Source organism: Micropterus salmoides, unplaced genomic scaffold (genome assembly GCF_014851395.1).
Source record: "Micropterus salmoides isolate LMB-PRFRI ecotype aquatic unplaced genomic scaffold, ASM1485139v1 Ms_hic_scaffold_4, whole genome shotgun sequence".
NCBI lineage: Eukaryota > Metazoa > Chordata > Actinopteri > Centrarchiformes > Centrarchidae > Micropterus > Micropterus salmoides.
Genome location: NW_024043372.1, coordinates 12,851,559 through 12,866,558, shown reverse-complemented (window position 1 = coordinate 12,866,558; position 15,000 = coordinate 12,851,559). Strand labels below are relative to the sequence as shown.

The 15,000-nt window shown below is 38.7% G+C and overlaps 2 protein-coding genes across 2 annotated transcripts in view; one reads left to right on the top strand and one right to left on the bottom strand.

The window, feature by feature from the left end:
* LOC119886121 (immunoglobulin-like and fibronectin type III domain-containing protein 1) overlaps nucleotides 1–15,000 on the bottom strand; it is a 37,749-nt gene that overhangs the window by 8,366 nt on the left and 14,383 nt on the right. The gene's annotated exons all lie outside the window — the stretch shown is intronic.
* Nucleotides 1,789–13,543, top strand: LOC119886120 (plakophilin-1-like). Its single transcript, XM_038696654.1, has 13 exons — nucleotides 1,789–2,080; nucleotides 2,794–2,888; nucleotides 3,969–4,375; nucleotides 4,526–4,667; nucleotides 6,866–7,073; nucleotides 7,521–7,689; nucleotides 9,252–9,369; nucleotides 10,231–10,407; nucleotides 10,865–11,035; nucleotides 11,250–11,403; nucleotides 11,590–11,776; nucleotides 11,944–12,028; nucleotides 12,443–13,543. Exons 1-13 carry the CDS (start codon nucleotides 1,804–1,806, stop codon nucleotides 12,506–12,508), a joined length of 2,256 nt encoding a protein of 751 aa, XP_038552582.1. The 5' UTR covers nucleotides 1,789–1,803; the 3' UTR covers nucleotides 12,509–13,543.

Genomic DNA, 15,000 nt, shown 5'->3' with positions numbered 1-15,000 from the left:
TTAAATGGTTTTGATTTGGACGTGAGAACAGGCTGTTGCAATAATCCAGGCAAGAGGAGATAAAGGCATGTATAACCGTTTCTAAATCTCTGGCATTTAAGATAGATATTATCTCAGCTATAGTTCTAAGGTGGTAGATAACAGCCAATATGACTGGGAGCGGACCACCTAGTTTCAGCATGAACACTTCAAAAGAAGAGAAATTGTTATATAGAATTTGATTACATTTACATTTATTCATTTAGCTGATGCTTTTATCCAAAGCGACTTACAATTGCCATCTATGTCAGAGGTCGCACGCCTCTTATCCACAGCGCCGCCACCACCACATTACACTTGAGATGCTTTCTATAGACACATAGACCACCACAACCACTTTCCCTAATACTTAGATCATTTACTAAAGTAAAGTCCCAGTACAAAATGAAATGTCTAAATTATGAGGAAATGTTATGCAGTTAACCATTTCTTAAAAGAAGAAACGAGTTATCAAAAACATGTAATTCATTATGCTAACTGGCTAAATATAGTGGTGGAAAATACCCAAGTACTGTGCTTAAGTACAATTCCTATTCCATTTTGTGCTGTATTAGAATTGTACTCCATTATATTGCAGAGGGATATAATGTACTATTTTCTGCACTACATTGATTTCACAGCTATAGTTACTAGCTTCTTTTCAGATTAAGATTTGGCATAAAACAATTTATGTTAACCGTGTGAAATACAATACTAACTGTATTAAAAAGTTAAAGCATTTTCTCCCAACCTTTTTGGCTTGTGACCCTGTGAAAAAATAAGTGTTCAGTTGGGGCCCTTGCCCTGTTTCAGATATCTATGAGCCATTAACAGTTTGACCAAGTGGTATCTTTTAAATGTTATCAGTTTTTAAATAAATGTACTGTTAAGTACCATAAAGGTCAAATTAACCAGTATTATCAAATATCTGATATGTCACAAAAGGAAAAATTTAAAGTCCAAGAAATGAATATGTGTGTAGCAGAATTTTGCCTTTTCTCTTTCCTTCTCAATTTATTCACCTCAATACATTCACTCACCTCTTTCAGGACTGAATGTACTGTACCAAACTGCACATAGCAAGTATGTAAAAGTAGTTTCACTTCAACCAAGGGGACATTTTACTTTAGAAGGAGTATTTTTTACTGTTGATACTTTTTGTACATTTTTACTCTTAATGCTACTGTAGTTTTACAGGACCGTACTGGACATTACTTGTGATGGAGTGTTTTTACATTTTTGTATTTGTAGGCCTACTATAGAATTAGATTATTTCCTCCATCTCTGATACCATTAGTTTAGCTTTACTAACACATAATAATTTGTAGGCAGTTATTTATGTAGCTGGTGGAGGTGGGGCTAACTAGTTTATAAATTGGTGGGTTGGTTAAATAGGTTAATGCACATGTTTTATAAGCTCAACATGTTTTATCTGAAATGTACATGCAGTCAAATTATTATAATGGAGTAGGCTACTGTGGAATATTTACCTCTGTGAATCTGGAGTAGAAATAAAAAATAGCAGTAGCATCAAGTATCCTGAATTGTACTTGAGATAACTGTTACTTTCCATTACTTCCCGAAACCGTTTTGCCCGTGGGGAATACTTTGACCAGGTAAACCAGGTGCCCTATTAATCGAGTGGTATTTGTTAAGACAAGTAAGAGAAAGTGCACAGAGTGAGCGAGTTAATGCCACACTGCAGTTCAGTCTTGTAGGCGTTTATTTTGCCTGCATGGGCGCGGTCAAATTGCGCAGGGCAGGGCAGGGCAAGGTGCGCTTTTAATGCCTCAGACAACACAGACAATCCGCCGCTCACAGTACAAGCCTCCTTTGGGCATTGTTGTTGGGTCACCAGGACATTTAAAAAAAATGACGAGTCTGGATCCGCTGAAATCAGTCATTTCCTTTGAAAACGTGGACGACACGTCGCTGGCTGTGCCTTCCGTTAATCAGTACCGATCAGGCCAACAGCGCGTCCTGGAACAAGTGCAAACTATCAGGAGGACCAAGTCGAGGCGGCCCAGCAGCAGGAGTGGATCTACTTCTTTATCTCCAACAAGTAAGAGCAGCCAATAAACCGGGGCCGTAGATACCACCCAGGAGGATTGTGTGGGGGTTTAGCATGTTTCTTATGAAATGCTGAAATATGTGAGTGGGGGTCTGGGGGCATACGTTTAAGCAGATTTTGAGCATTAAACACTTCCTTCCTGCATTCTGGAGACATTTTCTGCTCCAATTTACAGTGGAAATGTCTTCATTTATTTTATATATTTTTCAGAAAAAATTTAATAAATGCTTTCAAAAAGTCATGGGGACAAAATCAGTCTTTTCAAAATATAGTGGGGACATGTCCCCAGTGTCCCCAGTGTAAATGATACCTATGGTAGAGACACAATGTGTGTGTTAAGCAGGTGTTGATTATCTTTCCTTCAAAGCACTGCTCCGTTTAAATGAAATTCACAGGAAATAACATTTTAACTTATAACTAATTTGTGTTTCAAAAATGTTCAAAATACCTCTATGTTTAAATTTGATTTCCTCCTGCTATCTACCAGTCGAAGTGTTGGCTGGCTTTCAGGTTCTATAGTTTTAGGACTTTAGTACCTCTTTTAATACCACATGGGTAGTTTCTTTAATCATTAAACCAAAGCTCAGACCTGCCGACAGGGTTTGTTTATCCTTAACAAAAGCAGTGAATCAATGACACTGATCTCAGGTATGTACTGTACATATATGACATTGCAGCTGATAACCCTCCACATTTCTCCTTAGGTCCTGTAAATGACAGTGTGTTCGGCGATGCTTTGAGGTCACAGTCCAATGCATCTAATGGTAGTGCCTTCTTCGGGAATGGCTTGTCTAACGCTGTGAGTTATGGCGCTTATCTTTTTATATCACTCCATTAACTGCCACTGACATCATCACAGTGTTCATCATGTGTATATATATATATATATATATATATATATATATATATATATATATATATATATATATATATATATATATATATATATATATTGTTCATCATGTATATGTATATATATATATATATATATATATATATATATATATGTGTGTATGTATGTGTGTGTGTGTACACTTTTGTTTTTACCATATTATTGTATAGTAACTTCATTGATCTTGATTTGCAACATAAAAACAAAAATTTTGAAGAGTCACAAAAGAAAAAAAGTTCTTAAAATGTCCTCTAATAACACTCTAGGGTTATGCTCATGGCAAGGTTGTGTCTTGAAATAGCTCATTTTATATTTTATTTACTATCATATATGGCAAAGAAAAGCAGCAAATCCTCACATTTCTAAATATTTGGCATTTTTGCTTGAAAAATACCTAAAACGAGTGTTTTAAATAGTTAATCAATCACCTAATTATTGCAACTTTAAAATGAATGCATTAAATGCAGAGTAGGTTGCATGGGGTTAATCTTTACTCCAGACCTCAGCACTCAGTATTTTAGTCTGACTGATGGGGCTGATAAAAAAACAAAAACAAAGCGACGGTGTTATATTTCACGACTATTTGATACTGTTGCAGAAAGAAACACCAATGATAGCATTACTTTTCTTTTGCAGTTTAGAACGGCACTGTATATACCATATTATGGGGGGCCTGATACCAATAACAAGAATCAGGGGGTTCAAAATGTTTTGTCACCAGTTGACTTTTCTCCCCTTTCTTCCACAAAAGCCTATTTCCAGATCCTTCCAGAGTCTTTCTGTCTAGTGTTTACCAGCCTCTCCCATAGAGGCTCTCCCATTTGTATGATTAAACCCGCAATGCTGCACATCAGAAAGTTCTTTCACAATTTGAATTGCCATTGCCAGCTCCATGTCAGTCAATCTGTCTCCTTGTTTAGTTGCTGGTGAAATGATTATCTCAATATTATTTTTCATTACAAACACATGTATTCTTTGGCTCTGCAGCTCATCCTTGAGAAACCGATCAACTGGCAGTTAGTCAACAATATTAAGGGATCCAGTGTGAAAAGGAACACAGCAGCTTCTACCTATCAGTATGAGAGGAGTTACGCCCCTGTCGGCTCCATGGCGGTTGGTAAAACCAACACCAGCCGCAGTGAGCCTGATATGGCCTGGCTGCGCTCCATGCCAAAACGCTCTGTTCCTCCACAGAGACTCCTTTCCAACAGGGGCACCTACAGGGCTGAAAGAGCCAACTGTCAGTTTTTCACGAGCACTGCATCCCAGCCTCTGCACACTATGAATGGCACAGGTCAGACCAAAACAAACACCCAGCTCATATGCAGCCAAGTTGACAGTGCACCTCCAAAGCCTCCTGTTACCAAGTGTGATCTGAAGAGCAAAGTAGATTGGTGAGTGGGAAAATGTGTTTTTCTCTAGCAAACATTCCTCATTTTCTTAATTTCAAATGATATGAATAAAATGCTTCAATGAACAAATTATTCATGCATGCTCTCAGTGTGTTTAAATAGCGTTTTTGATTGCATTTTCTTTTCTTACAGGGCAAATGACAACAGTGGAGTTGCTGATATCACGATGAAGGAGGCTGTGGAGTATCTTTCCAACAACGACGAGACATATCAGCACTGTGGCGCTTCCTACATACAGCACAACACTTTCATTGACGACAAGGCTAAAGAGGAGGTGGTTTGTCTTGTTATCTTTTCATGTTGTTAGACTTCTTGTAAATTTAACCCGAGATTCAGTGGGAACATTTTGAGAAGTGGCACTTGACAAAAGGTGGAGGAAATACCTTTTAATATATTTTCCAGCCAAAAGGAAAATAATGTCTTTATCTCCTCACCCCAAGTAAAAACTCCAATGAAGAATTCTTATGCATTTGTATGTGTACATATGTGTGCTGAATTTGAAAATGAATTTTGAAGTAAAATATTCCTCATCAAGTCTCACTGATGATGGCCAGATCAACCTGTTTAGGAAGCTGCTATTGAATGCCTGTTCTGTACCTAACTCAAGATTTTCTGTAAATGTACAGAAATGCCGTGTATATATACGTAATATAGCACAGTTTGTGGATGCTGTTGTGGGTGTTTTTTGTGACCACTTGGATGAGTCGTTGCTGTACTCTCTGGGTAACTTTGGTTGGCCAGGCACTCCTGGGAAGGTTCACCACTGTTCCATGTTTATAATGGCTCTCACTGTGGTTCGCTGGAGTCCCAAAGCTTTAGAAATGGCTATATAACCTTTTCCAGACTGAAAAATCTCAATTACTGTTTTTCATTTGTTTTTCTTACTTCTTTGGATCGCAGCATGATGTCTAGCTTTTGGTCTACTTCACTTTGTCAGGCAGGTCCTCTTTAAGAGAACAGGTGTGGCAGTAATCTCCATTTTTTGTTTACTTGTGTAATCCCATCCATACATCGTCAACTGCTTATCCTGCATACAGGGTCGCGGGGGCTGGAGCCAATCCCAGCTGAAATCAGGCAAAAGGCGGGGTACACTCTGGACAGGTCACCAATCCATTGCAGGGCCACACATAGACAACCAGTCACACTCACACTCACACCTAAGGACAATTCAGGGTTTACTTGTGTAATCTTTGTCTAATATTTCAATTTGTTTGATGATCTGAAACATTTCAGTGTGTCAAACATGCAAAACAACAAGAAATCAGGAATGGGGCAAACACTTTTTCACACCACTGGGACTGCCTTTTCAGCTCCAAATTAGCTTTCATGTGTCTGCTTGGATTTGGTAGTTTGGTTCAGCCGAATTCTATCGCCCCTCCCTAACTGCGACAAATCAGGCAAGACTCCAAGGTCTTACATAATATTATGTACAGCCACTGACTGTGTTAGCAGCAGCCAGGCCGAGGATAAACTGGCTAGCCTCAGTTTGTGCCTCTCACACATAGAGCTTCTGTTAATGTTGGCAAACAAACATGAACATTTACTCTTCTGCAGTGGTGTTGACGACGATGACGACGACAACAACAACAACAAACCAAGATATTTTGGGCTGATGAACAGTAACATTAACTGCAATAAACAGAGTGGCTAATTTTGGGATGTAAATACCCTTTAAAGTTATAATCCTTAATATTATGGTCTTGCTTGATTTGGCTACACCCCTTGTTACCGTGGTAACAGGAAGTGCAGTTTAACACTACAGCAAACTCTCCCAGTTTCTTTGTCACTGGTATAAAACAGTGCAACTGTTGGATGTGTTTACAGCACAGCCAATCAAAAGTGTTATTTTAATAATAAAAGTCACCCTGTTTGCTAGATGAGGGCTTAAAAGTGCAGCAGTGGCAGCCTTAGGAAACGTTGGGTTTGCATTAGTTGCAACTTAATACTGCTCTGATGAGAATGAACAGTAAACAATGAAGCTGAAATCAGTGAGATATAATATGAGATTTCCTGTGAGTCACTCGTGTAGATCTGTAATTTGAATCCCGTGCAGGAATGGCAGACTCCACCACTAACAGTGAAAATTATTACATACTGTAAAAAGGTAATTACACGATGAAATTACATTGAATGGCTGTTGCTAAAAAAATGCTGACCCTAAATATTATCAAAAACATGGTTTGATTATAACTTTAACATTGCAACAATAAACCTGTTTTTTTTTTTTCTGGGATCTCCAAGGGTCTCGGGCCCCTGGGCAGTTGCCTGCTTTCTCCCAGTTAATCTGATTGTATGGTACATTTTTATTTTTTATTTTTTACCTGCCATTTCTCAAAGTGAAGTATTGTTTAATTCATTGTAATCCGTCTTGAAAAATATAGGCTTCATATGGGATCAATACCTATAATTTGGTTGTGTGAAATTATTGGGTCCCTCAGCTGTACTAACTCCTGAAGCCCTCTTGTGTCGCAGGTGCTGAAGTTCAATGGGATCCCTCCCTTGGTGGGTCTGCTGCACAGCCCCAGTTCAGCAGTCAACCAGACAGCCTTGGCTGCCCTCCGCAACCTGTCCTTTAAAAGCAACAATAACAAGGAAGTGATACATCGCTGCGGTGGCATCACAGAGGCTGTCTCTCTGCTCAAAGATACAGACTCTTTAGAGATACAGAAACAGCTGACAGGTACAACTTAACCCAGAAATATGCAATCATGAAAACCAAATCATGCAAACAAGTCAGAGCCACTCGTGTTGTAGTATAACATAATGTTATAACCTGTTTAAAATCTGATATTCTTGGCTGTTGTCATTCTATGAGTTATTAGCATTTGAAGCATATTGCCAAAATCACCTTGTTACTGTTGTGGTGATAAAGCTAGATGTTGATTCAGATGCAAATATATTAAATGTTAACTGTGATTGTATTTAACAAACATCCATCTATCCATCCATCCATGTTTTAATTCTGTTATCAGGCCAACACTTACTTAATTACTTCCTGAAATTAAAATGTGATTGTGTACACAAACCTTAAGCCTATAAAAATGAACACGCTATTTAAATTCCTTTTTTAACCACAGGCAGTGACAGTGTGCTGTTTAAACAACTGAGGTTTTCATTTTCTTTCCAGGTCTCCTGTGGAATTTGTCCTCTGCAGAGAGCCTGAAGCCAGACCTACTGAAGAGTGCTCTGCCTGTCTTAGTGGAGCGTGTGATCCTGCCTTACACAACAGGTCCCAGCTTGACCAACAGTGATAGCCAAGACCCCGAGGTCTTCTTTCATGCCACCGGATGTCTAAGGTAAGCATATCATTTATCAGTGCACCTGATAGTATGTCAGCATCTTTGCTTTAGCTCTCATAAGGTTTAGGATCTTATTGTCTATGTGTAGCCCAACTCTGGACCAAGCAGTAAATACATTCTTTATTTCTACAAGACATGCTGGACGATACCGTAAATTACTAGTTCACTACTAGTACTGTCTGTCCCGCACTCTCAGTGTTTTTACATTGCGTCAGGATGGGAACATGATGTTTAGGGGTGTGGAGTACACAGCATCATCAGAGATTTTGCACAGATTTTATTTAGCTCTTCGGGCAGCATTACGTGATTGATCGACACCAAATTTGGAGCAATAATGTGGGACGCCCCCATGAGGGCCTGTGCGAAATTTGGTGCAACTCACCTCTAGGTGGCACTATTTAACCTGAAAAATGTTTTCCTCTATAACCACAAGTCGCATTGACATGAAAGTTGAACCGAATTGTTCAGGATGGTCCCCTCACTCCATGGACTAACGTTCACCGCACTGATGACACCCATTTGAATGGGAATTCCAACCAAGGGACATTTTGCTTCAAAACTATGTGCTACTAAATCGCACATCCATAAACCTTACGCCTACGTGTTTGGGGGATACCACTGATTCATATGGTATAGGACACGCCTTTGTGCGATGACGTTTTCAATTCGCTAAATCACAAAAACTGAAAAACCTATTTTAATTAACTCTTCCAAAGCTGCTACTCTGATTGGCATCAAACTTGGCACGGACCATCTGTGGTCCAAGCTGATGAAAGTTTGTAGAGGAAATTTTGATTTGACAAAAAACATCCCAATTATAAACTAACAAATATTTGAAAAAAACGCTAAAAAACAGGATGTGATATCTTAGGTTTACAATGATCACCAAACTCTTACCTGGCACGACTTAGGGAGGGGCTGCATGAAATTTGGTGCCAATCGGCCACTAGGTGGCGCTATTAATCGTATATCAAGTAACACGTCCATAGACATATATTCATTTTATATCTCCGTAACCTCAAGTCCCTTTAATTTCAAACTCTGGTCATTTATTCACCACGGGCGCCCGGGTTGACTCATGCAGCCCACGCGGGGCGAGGGGTGCGGCTTGCGCCGGGGGTCATCGACCCCGCTTACAACTTTTTGCAGTTCTAGTTGTAATTGTGAATGTAAATGTTTTACATCATCATCAATCAGTCCACAGTTACAGGTGATATTAGCATAATAAAAGTTCTCCTTCTGTACTACATCAGCAAACTCATGGGTGTGACTTCCTTTTATCACTCTGGGAAAGTTGTAATTGTTTGAATTATTTTATTCATTTCCTTGACTGTACAAGATTACTACTGTTTACTTTTAAGGCGAGGTAATTTAATTAAGTCTGAGATTTTCTTTTAAATCACTCCTTGAAACCTTGGCTGCAATGTACTTATATTTCCACACAACCAGCAGTGGCTATGATCTTCATAAAATACACTACACATGTTTGCCAAGAAGATCCCATTGATGTGTCTGTATACTCTTAAATATTGTTTAACATCTTATTTTATCCTCAACAGAAACCTAAGCAGCGCGAAGCAGAACAACAGACAGGCGATGAGAAGATGTCGAGGTTTGGTCGATTCTTTGGTCAATTACATTAAAGACTGTGTGGAAGCAGGAAAACCAGATGATAAGGTAAAAGAGAGGGAAAAAAACACTGTTTATTTATACTGCATGTTAATCCTGCACTCTGTCTTTCTGTCTGTATATACTTCACTCACTTTCTCCTTCAACAACATGCACATGTCACACCTTCATGCAGAACATGAACAAAAAATATTTTTAACCAGACTTTGCTATTATGTGGCTCTCTATTATGGTTTGCTGAGGCACAGCTGAGTCATGATGTGGTGATGTTCTGTTTTCTGCTAAACGGGTACACCAGAGAGATAAAATTATTGTTTTTGTCAAGGGAGTCTGGCAGCTCTGACGAAAGTGAGATAGCGACTGTTTCTGGTTAAACAAAAAGGATCTTAATCTGTAAAAATAGTTCTATCTCTGTAAGGTTACATGTTGTCAGACACTTGTGAAAACAATCTGAACCTGTCAGGGGCAAAAACAAGCACTTTAGTGGATGTACTTTGAATGGCCGCTCATTCAAAACTGGACCACCTGGATCAAAAAATGTTGCCCCCATTAATCACATCACATCACATCACATAGACACAAAACATGGAAAAATAGGGTCCACTTTGTTATAAACTGTTTGTTATGAGTTTCAGCTGACCATCTTTTTAAATCAGAACTCACTTATGCATGATATGTATATATATTACAATGCAATAAAATAGCCTGTGTCAAAGTGCTTACCAAACGTTGAACATTATTGAGCATTAGCAGAAGTGTTACCCTTTCACTGTCCACTGTCTGAAGAAGTCATTATTTTATATATTTGTCAGGATACATCAAGTAAAGGTAGAGCACACCCAGTACACACGTTACTATTAGCCTATGTTAAATGTGCCCTTTTGTTGTGTGTTGCACTCATTGAAACAGTCTGTAGAAAACTGTGTGTGCATCCTGCACAACATGACGTTCCAGCTGGAGGCCGAGGCTCCGGCTCTGTTCAGCAGGATCACAGCTTTGGCCAAGACTGTCAACAGGAGCCACAGCCAGAGCGACACCGCCCCCATCGGCTGCTTCAGTCCACAGAGCAAATCACCCGAAAAGGAGGTGAGACGAGGAAGGTGCACAACAGAGACAAATATACATACCAATGCCCAAGCAATACTTTTAATCATAACGGTGTATCAGAAATACTTGTAGACAGTATCCACAAGTACCTGTCACTTTGTCTAGACAGTACATGTCAGTGTGGATTTTATTAATCCTATTGCTGTGGGACAATTGCAGTAACATTCCAGCTTTTAAAAAGCTTTGAGTGAGACTTTGTGCCCTGATTTCTAAAGGTGTTAACTTTTATTTTGTGTTAAATCTTTACACAATGTAAAACACGTGTCAGGCCTTAATGTGTTGCATGTTTGCAACTAACACCATTGGACACTGTGTTACAAATCATTCAGATGTATCTTATGTTTCCAAAAATCCTACATGGAAATTCAGCATTTCTTTAAAAGTATGTTCTGCAATAGCTACATGTTGAGGATGATCTGTCTTCTTTCTTATACAGCTCCACTTTGACTTTCCAGTCGTTGAGGATCCACAACCTACTGGGGCAGGCTGGCTGATTCACTCCCAAACTCTGCAGAGTTACCTGTCTTTGCTTGGCTCTAGCCAGCAAGAAGAAACACAGGAAGCTTGTTGTGGAGTGCTGCAGAATCTCACCGCACATGAAGGCATTGTAAGAAAAAATATATTGTGCCATTACATACTGATCAGGACAAACAAAAACCCTGTGCAGTTGTTCTGGAGACAAGTCTGGATTACCTTTTAAATTATTATTGTAAAAATTTTTTCTACCTGGTCAACTTTGTTTGCTTTGCTTTATTGATATCTATGAATGCACTTCTGTGGTTTTCTGAGTTATGGGCTTTATATGGTTTCTGTATTCACAGGTGTCTAATGTAATGAGCCAGATGATTGTGCAGAAAGTGAATGGCCTGCAAGTTATCAGTCCCCTTTTAAAGTCAAACAAAGTGAACCTGCAGAGGAGCACAGTGGCTTTGGTGGGAAACCTGACCAAGAACCCAAACCTGCAAAATGCCATAGGTAAGAAGCAGGTGCAAGTATTTTCTCTTCTTTTGAAGAAAAATGAATATCACCTGCTTGTTTTAGACATTCATTTGATTAAACATCTACAGTAATAAGATCACAGTTTTGGGTCATTACCTTGAAATTATTTAACAACTGCAGTTATACAGCAGCCAGTAAGTTTTGTTTGCCTTGTTACTGAAGCTCGTAAAGCCCTCCCGGAGCTGCTTGGCATCCTCAGCGCAGGTACCAAGGGAGGGTGTGAGTCTGATGACACCCTAGCCATGGCCTGCCAAACATCCAACTGCCTGCTTATGAAAGACCCTGAGATGGGCAAGCGCCTGTTAAACAACAACCTGATAAACTCACTGAATGATCTCAGCCAAAACGGGTAAGATTACATGTGAGCAGAGACAGAGAATGTGCCTGCATATGTACTAGATACAATTACTCAAGATATGGTGATACCTATGACTCATCAGGGATTATATTTTTCCTTCATGTTAGATTTCCACAAGTCCAAACTGATCTTTAACAATTGTTTTCCCTCTCATTAAGATATTTCCCCAAATCCAAAAAAGCTGCAGCCCTGCTTCTCTACAACCTCTGGTCAGAAAAAGATTTTCAAAGCTTCCTGAAAAAGGTGAGTCGAAGTTTGACTCCGAGTGCCAAGATTTGTCAGGGTTTGGGTGTGTCTTCACTGTTGCCTGCCTTTTAACTAAAAAGACCACACCTGTGTCAGGTATTTGTGAGAAACAGAGGGAGAAAGGATTAGGCATTGTTCTCAGAAAAAGCCCAGTGAAATGAAACTAAAGTGATAAAAGGTGAGGAATCCAGTAGCTCAGGTTCGAGGAAACACTTACTGACCTGTGTTTGCACATGTAAGACAGCATATTGCATGATGTATTACAACGCTAATGAGGGTAGCATTACGTTAAACTTCACCTCGGTGTGAGTGCAGCTTAGTTCATGGGTTTGTCAATGTGTCACTTACTGCATATTCAGCACAATTACTGAGGTTGAACACTTGATTTACATTTAACTATTTGTCTTTCAGCAAGGGATGACTAAGTCCTCATTTGTGAATGACGTCACCGTGGCATCAATTAACAAGAAAGCCTAAACTGATCTCTGAAAGTCATTTACCGAAGTAACTCACCTGCAAGTCCTCCATGGGACAAAAATGCTCTCAGGCTGAGCAGCATCCCTTTCATTTCACAAAGAGATTCTTTTTATTCATGTATCCTTATAATGTTTCAACAAAAAGTTACATGCACTAGCCCTGTATATGGAAGTATAAGATTACTTTTGCTTTGTAGGTGTAAGGAAAAAGAGGTGAAGGTTAAGATGTAACATGTTAGCAGCCAGATTGTCATTGTCGCACGTTTTTGATTTGCTACTTTCAACTGCTGTCAAATGTCTTTTTAATGTCAATTTGATCTATGCCTGCAATGCAGTACCTGAGCTTGCTTTATTAGATTTTATTTTGCACTGAAATTGCTGTAGAAAAAATTTAATTGAAAAACATTTGATTTTCTATTTTTAGTGTTTAAGTTTGCTATAAAACCAGGGACAGTGTCTTAAGCAGTGATGTGTTTACATTTTGTAAAGATTTTATATGTGAATGTGAAATTATCTCTTTGTAAATGCCCCTAACAGTGTCAATAAAGCTGACCTCCTCTGGCTATAAAGGGACCAATAATTAATGAAAGATCACTAAATCCGAGAATCTGAGTTCATTATCAGTCATTTGTCATAGTCACTGGTGTCAAACCTTGCTCACGTCTCACACCCATCTAGGTTTAGGCTACAGAGTTTGAAATGCTTCTGGGCAGATAAGCAACACATCCTTCAAATTATGTTAACTCCACCCATATAATTTATTGTTTGAGGCTCTTAAAGCCAGACACTTCAGCTGTTGTTACACTGGGGGCATTATGTAATTGTTAAACTCCACAGACCAAACCACACAATCCACTCAACAGCCATGAGGGAATTCTCGGGGGAATGGGTGATATTTAGATTTGAGGGTTCTGGCACAGCTGATATTTTTTCATAATCATTTAATTTTACACTGATAGATTTATGTGCTCATATGTGGTCTTTTAAAGAATAATAATTTTAATTGTATTATTATAATAATGTAGTCACACATCAAGCCTGCCTGGATGTCGAATGTATAAAGCCGGTAAGAAAACGGGTTTTAAGCCAAAATTAATTTACCCTAAACTGCAAATCATAATAACTGATTCACCAGAGTAAACTACACATGGCCTTACTAAAGAAGGTGTGGCTTTATATAATTACCAAGGTGTTTGTGCTCATCTTAACGTTCCCACAAGTGAAGGAACCAAACCCTTAAAAGAAAGAGGAGACTCTTTCTGATTTAATTGTTTTTATTAATTGCAACCAACAAAATCATACACACAAGAACCGATTAATTAGTCTCAACTTCACTTTTAGTACTTTTAAACATGACAGAGTAAGTGGTAGGACATAGAAATGAGGATTACATTGAACATCATGTTTTATTTTTATCCTTTCAAGTCTAAAGTCATTTTAATGGGTTACACACCTGTCAGATCCCTGTTAAATTAACACAAGCTGCAGCACATTGCTGATCAGTCTGCAATCAGAGACTGTCTACTATACTGCTACAATCCTGCAGATGTACCCAGCATGCACTTCATTTCACAAATAACATATTTAACCTTGCAATGTTTTCAGAATTATAATTTGTTCTTCCATGTTTAAACATTAAGAAAATATTATTATGCGGTTTATGTTATTCCCAATCATTTCATGGGTGTCAGATGTTACTTCCTCAGGCCGCGCTTGCTTCTGGTACCCTTTGAACTGAGAATAAAGTGAAAGTCAGCAGAGAAATGCAATATAAGCCAGCACACATACAAACTTCAACTTCACATACATACTTAACCTGTTATGCATATTGAATCTTGTATGTATCATGCATTCTTCCATGAAAAATGCTTTTGTGTGTTGACCCCTTTAGTTTGAGCTGTGTGTCGTGCACTTACATATATTTTGCTTTGAAAGTTCAAACATCAGATATTTAATTTATTCTGCTTATGCAAATAAGTCTCACTCTCTGTAGCTGCATTTAAAATTTTTATTTTACGCATATATTTATCACAGAAAGGACATTTCAGACACATCATGTCACTATTGTATGAGATGGAAACAACCCTTCTCTTAAGTCTTAACAGTCTTAACATTTGCTCATAGAATTTGGCTATTAGATGTTTTCCTACACTGATTTGGAACATCTGCAGGCCAGAATCTGTTTGAGACTTTTTTTCTTGTGACCCCTCACCACAAAGCATTATGTATGTGTTGTTACCCTCTTGCAAGTAAATGAATTAAGAGAAGTTCAACCAAAGAGGGATTTTCCTTTCTCAGATAAATGTATTTCATTTTTAATCATTTCAGTGGCATGCAGAGGTAAAATTATACAGACTTTCAAGGAAAAAAACATGATTGTGTGTTCTACAGTGCAGTTTGTTCTTATTTTCTACCCAAATAATCATCTCGTGAATCCTTCCAGTGGTCTCATCCCCTAGGTTGGGAAGCACTGCTCTATAGAAAGCTGCTGCT

Bases quoted from the DNA above. Each gene is read 5' to 3' on its own strand.
- LOC119886120 (XM_038696654.1), top strand. From the start codon at position 1,804: ATGCCTCAGACAACACAGACAATCCGCCGCTCACAGTACAAGCCTCCT. The intron at 7,074-7,520 runs GTACAACTTAAC...TTTTCTTTCCAG, and splicing joins GATACAGAAACAGCTGACAG to GTCTCCTGTGGAATTTGTCC. The intron at 11,036-11,249 runs GTAAGAAAAAAT...CTGTATTCACAG, and splicing joins TCACCGCACATGAAGGCATT to GTGTCTAATGTAATGAGCCA.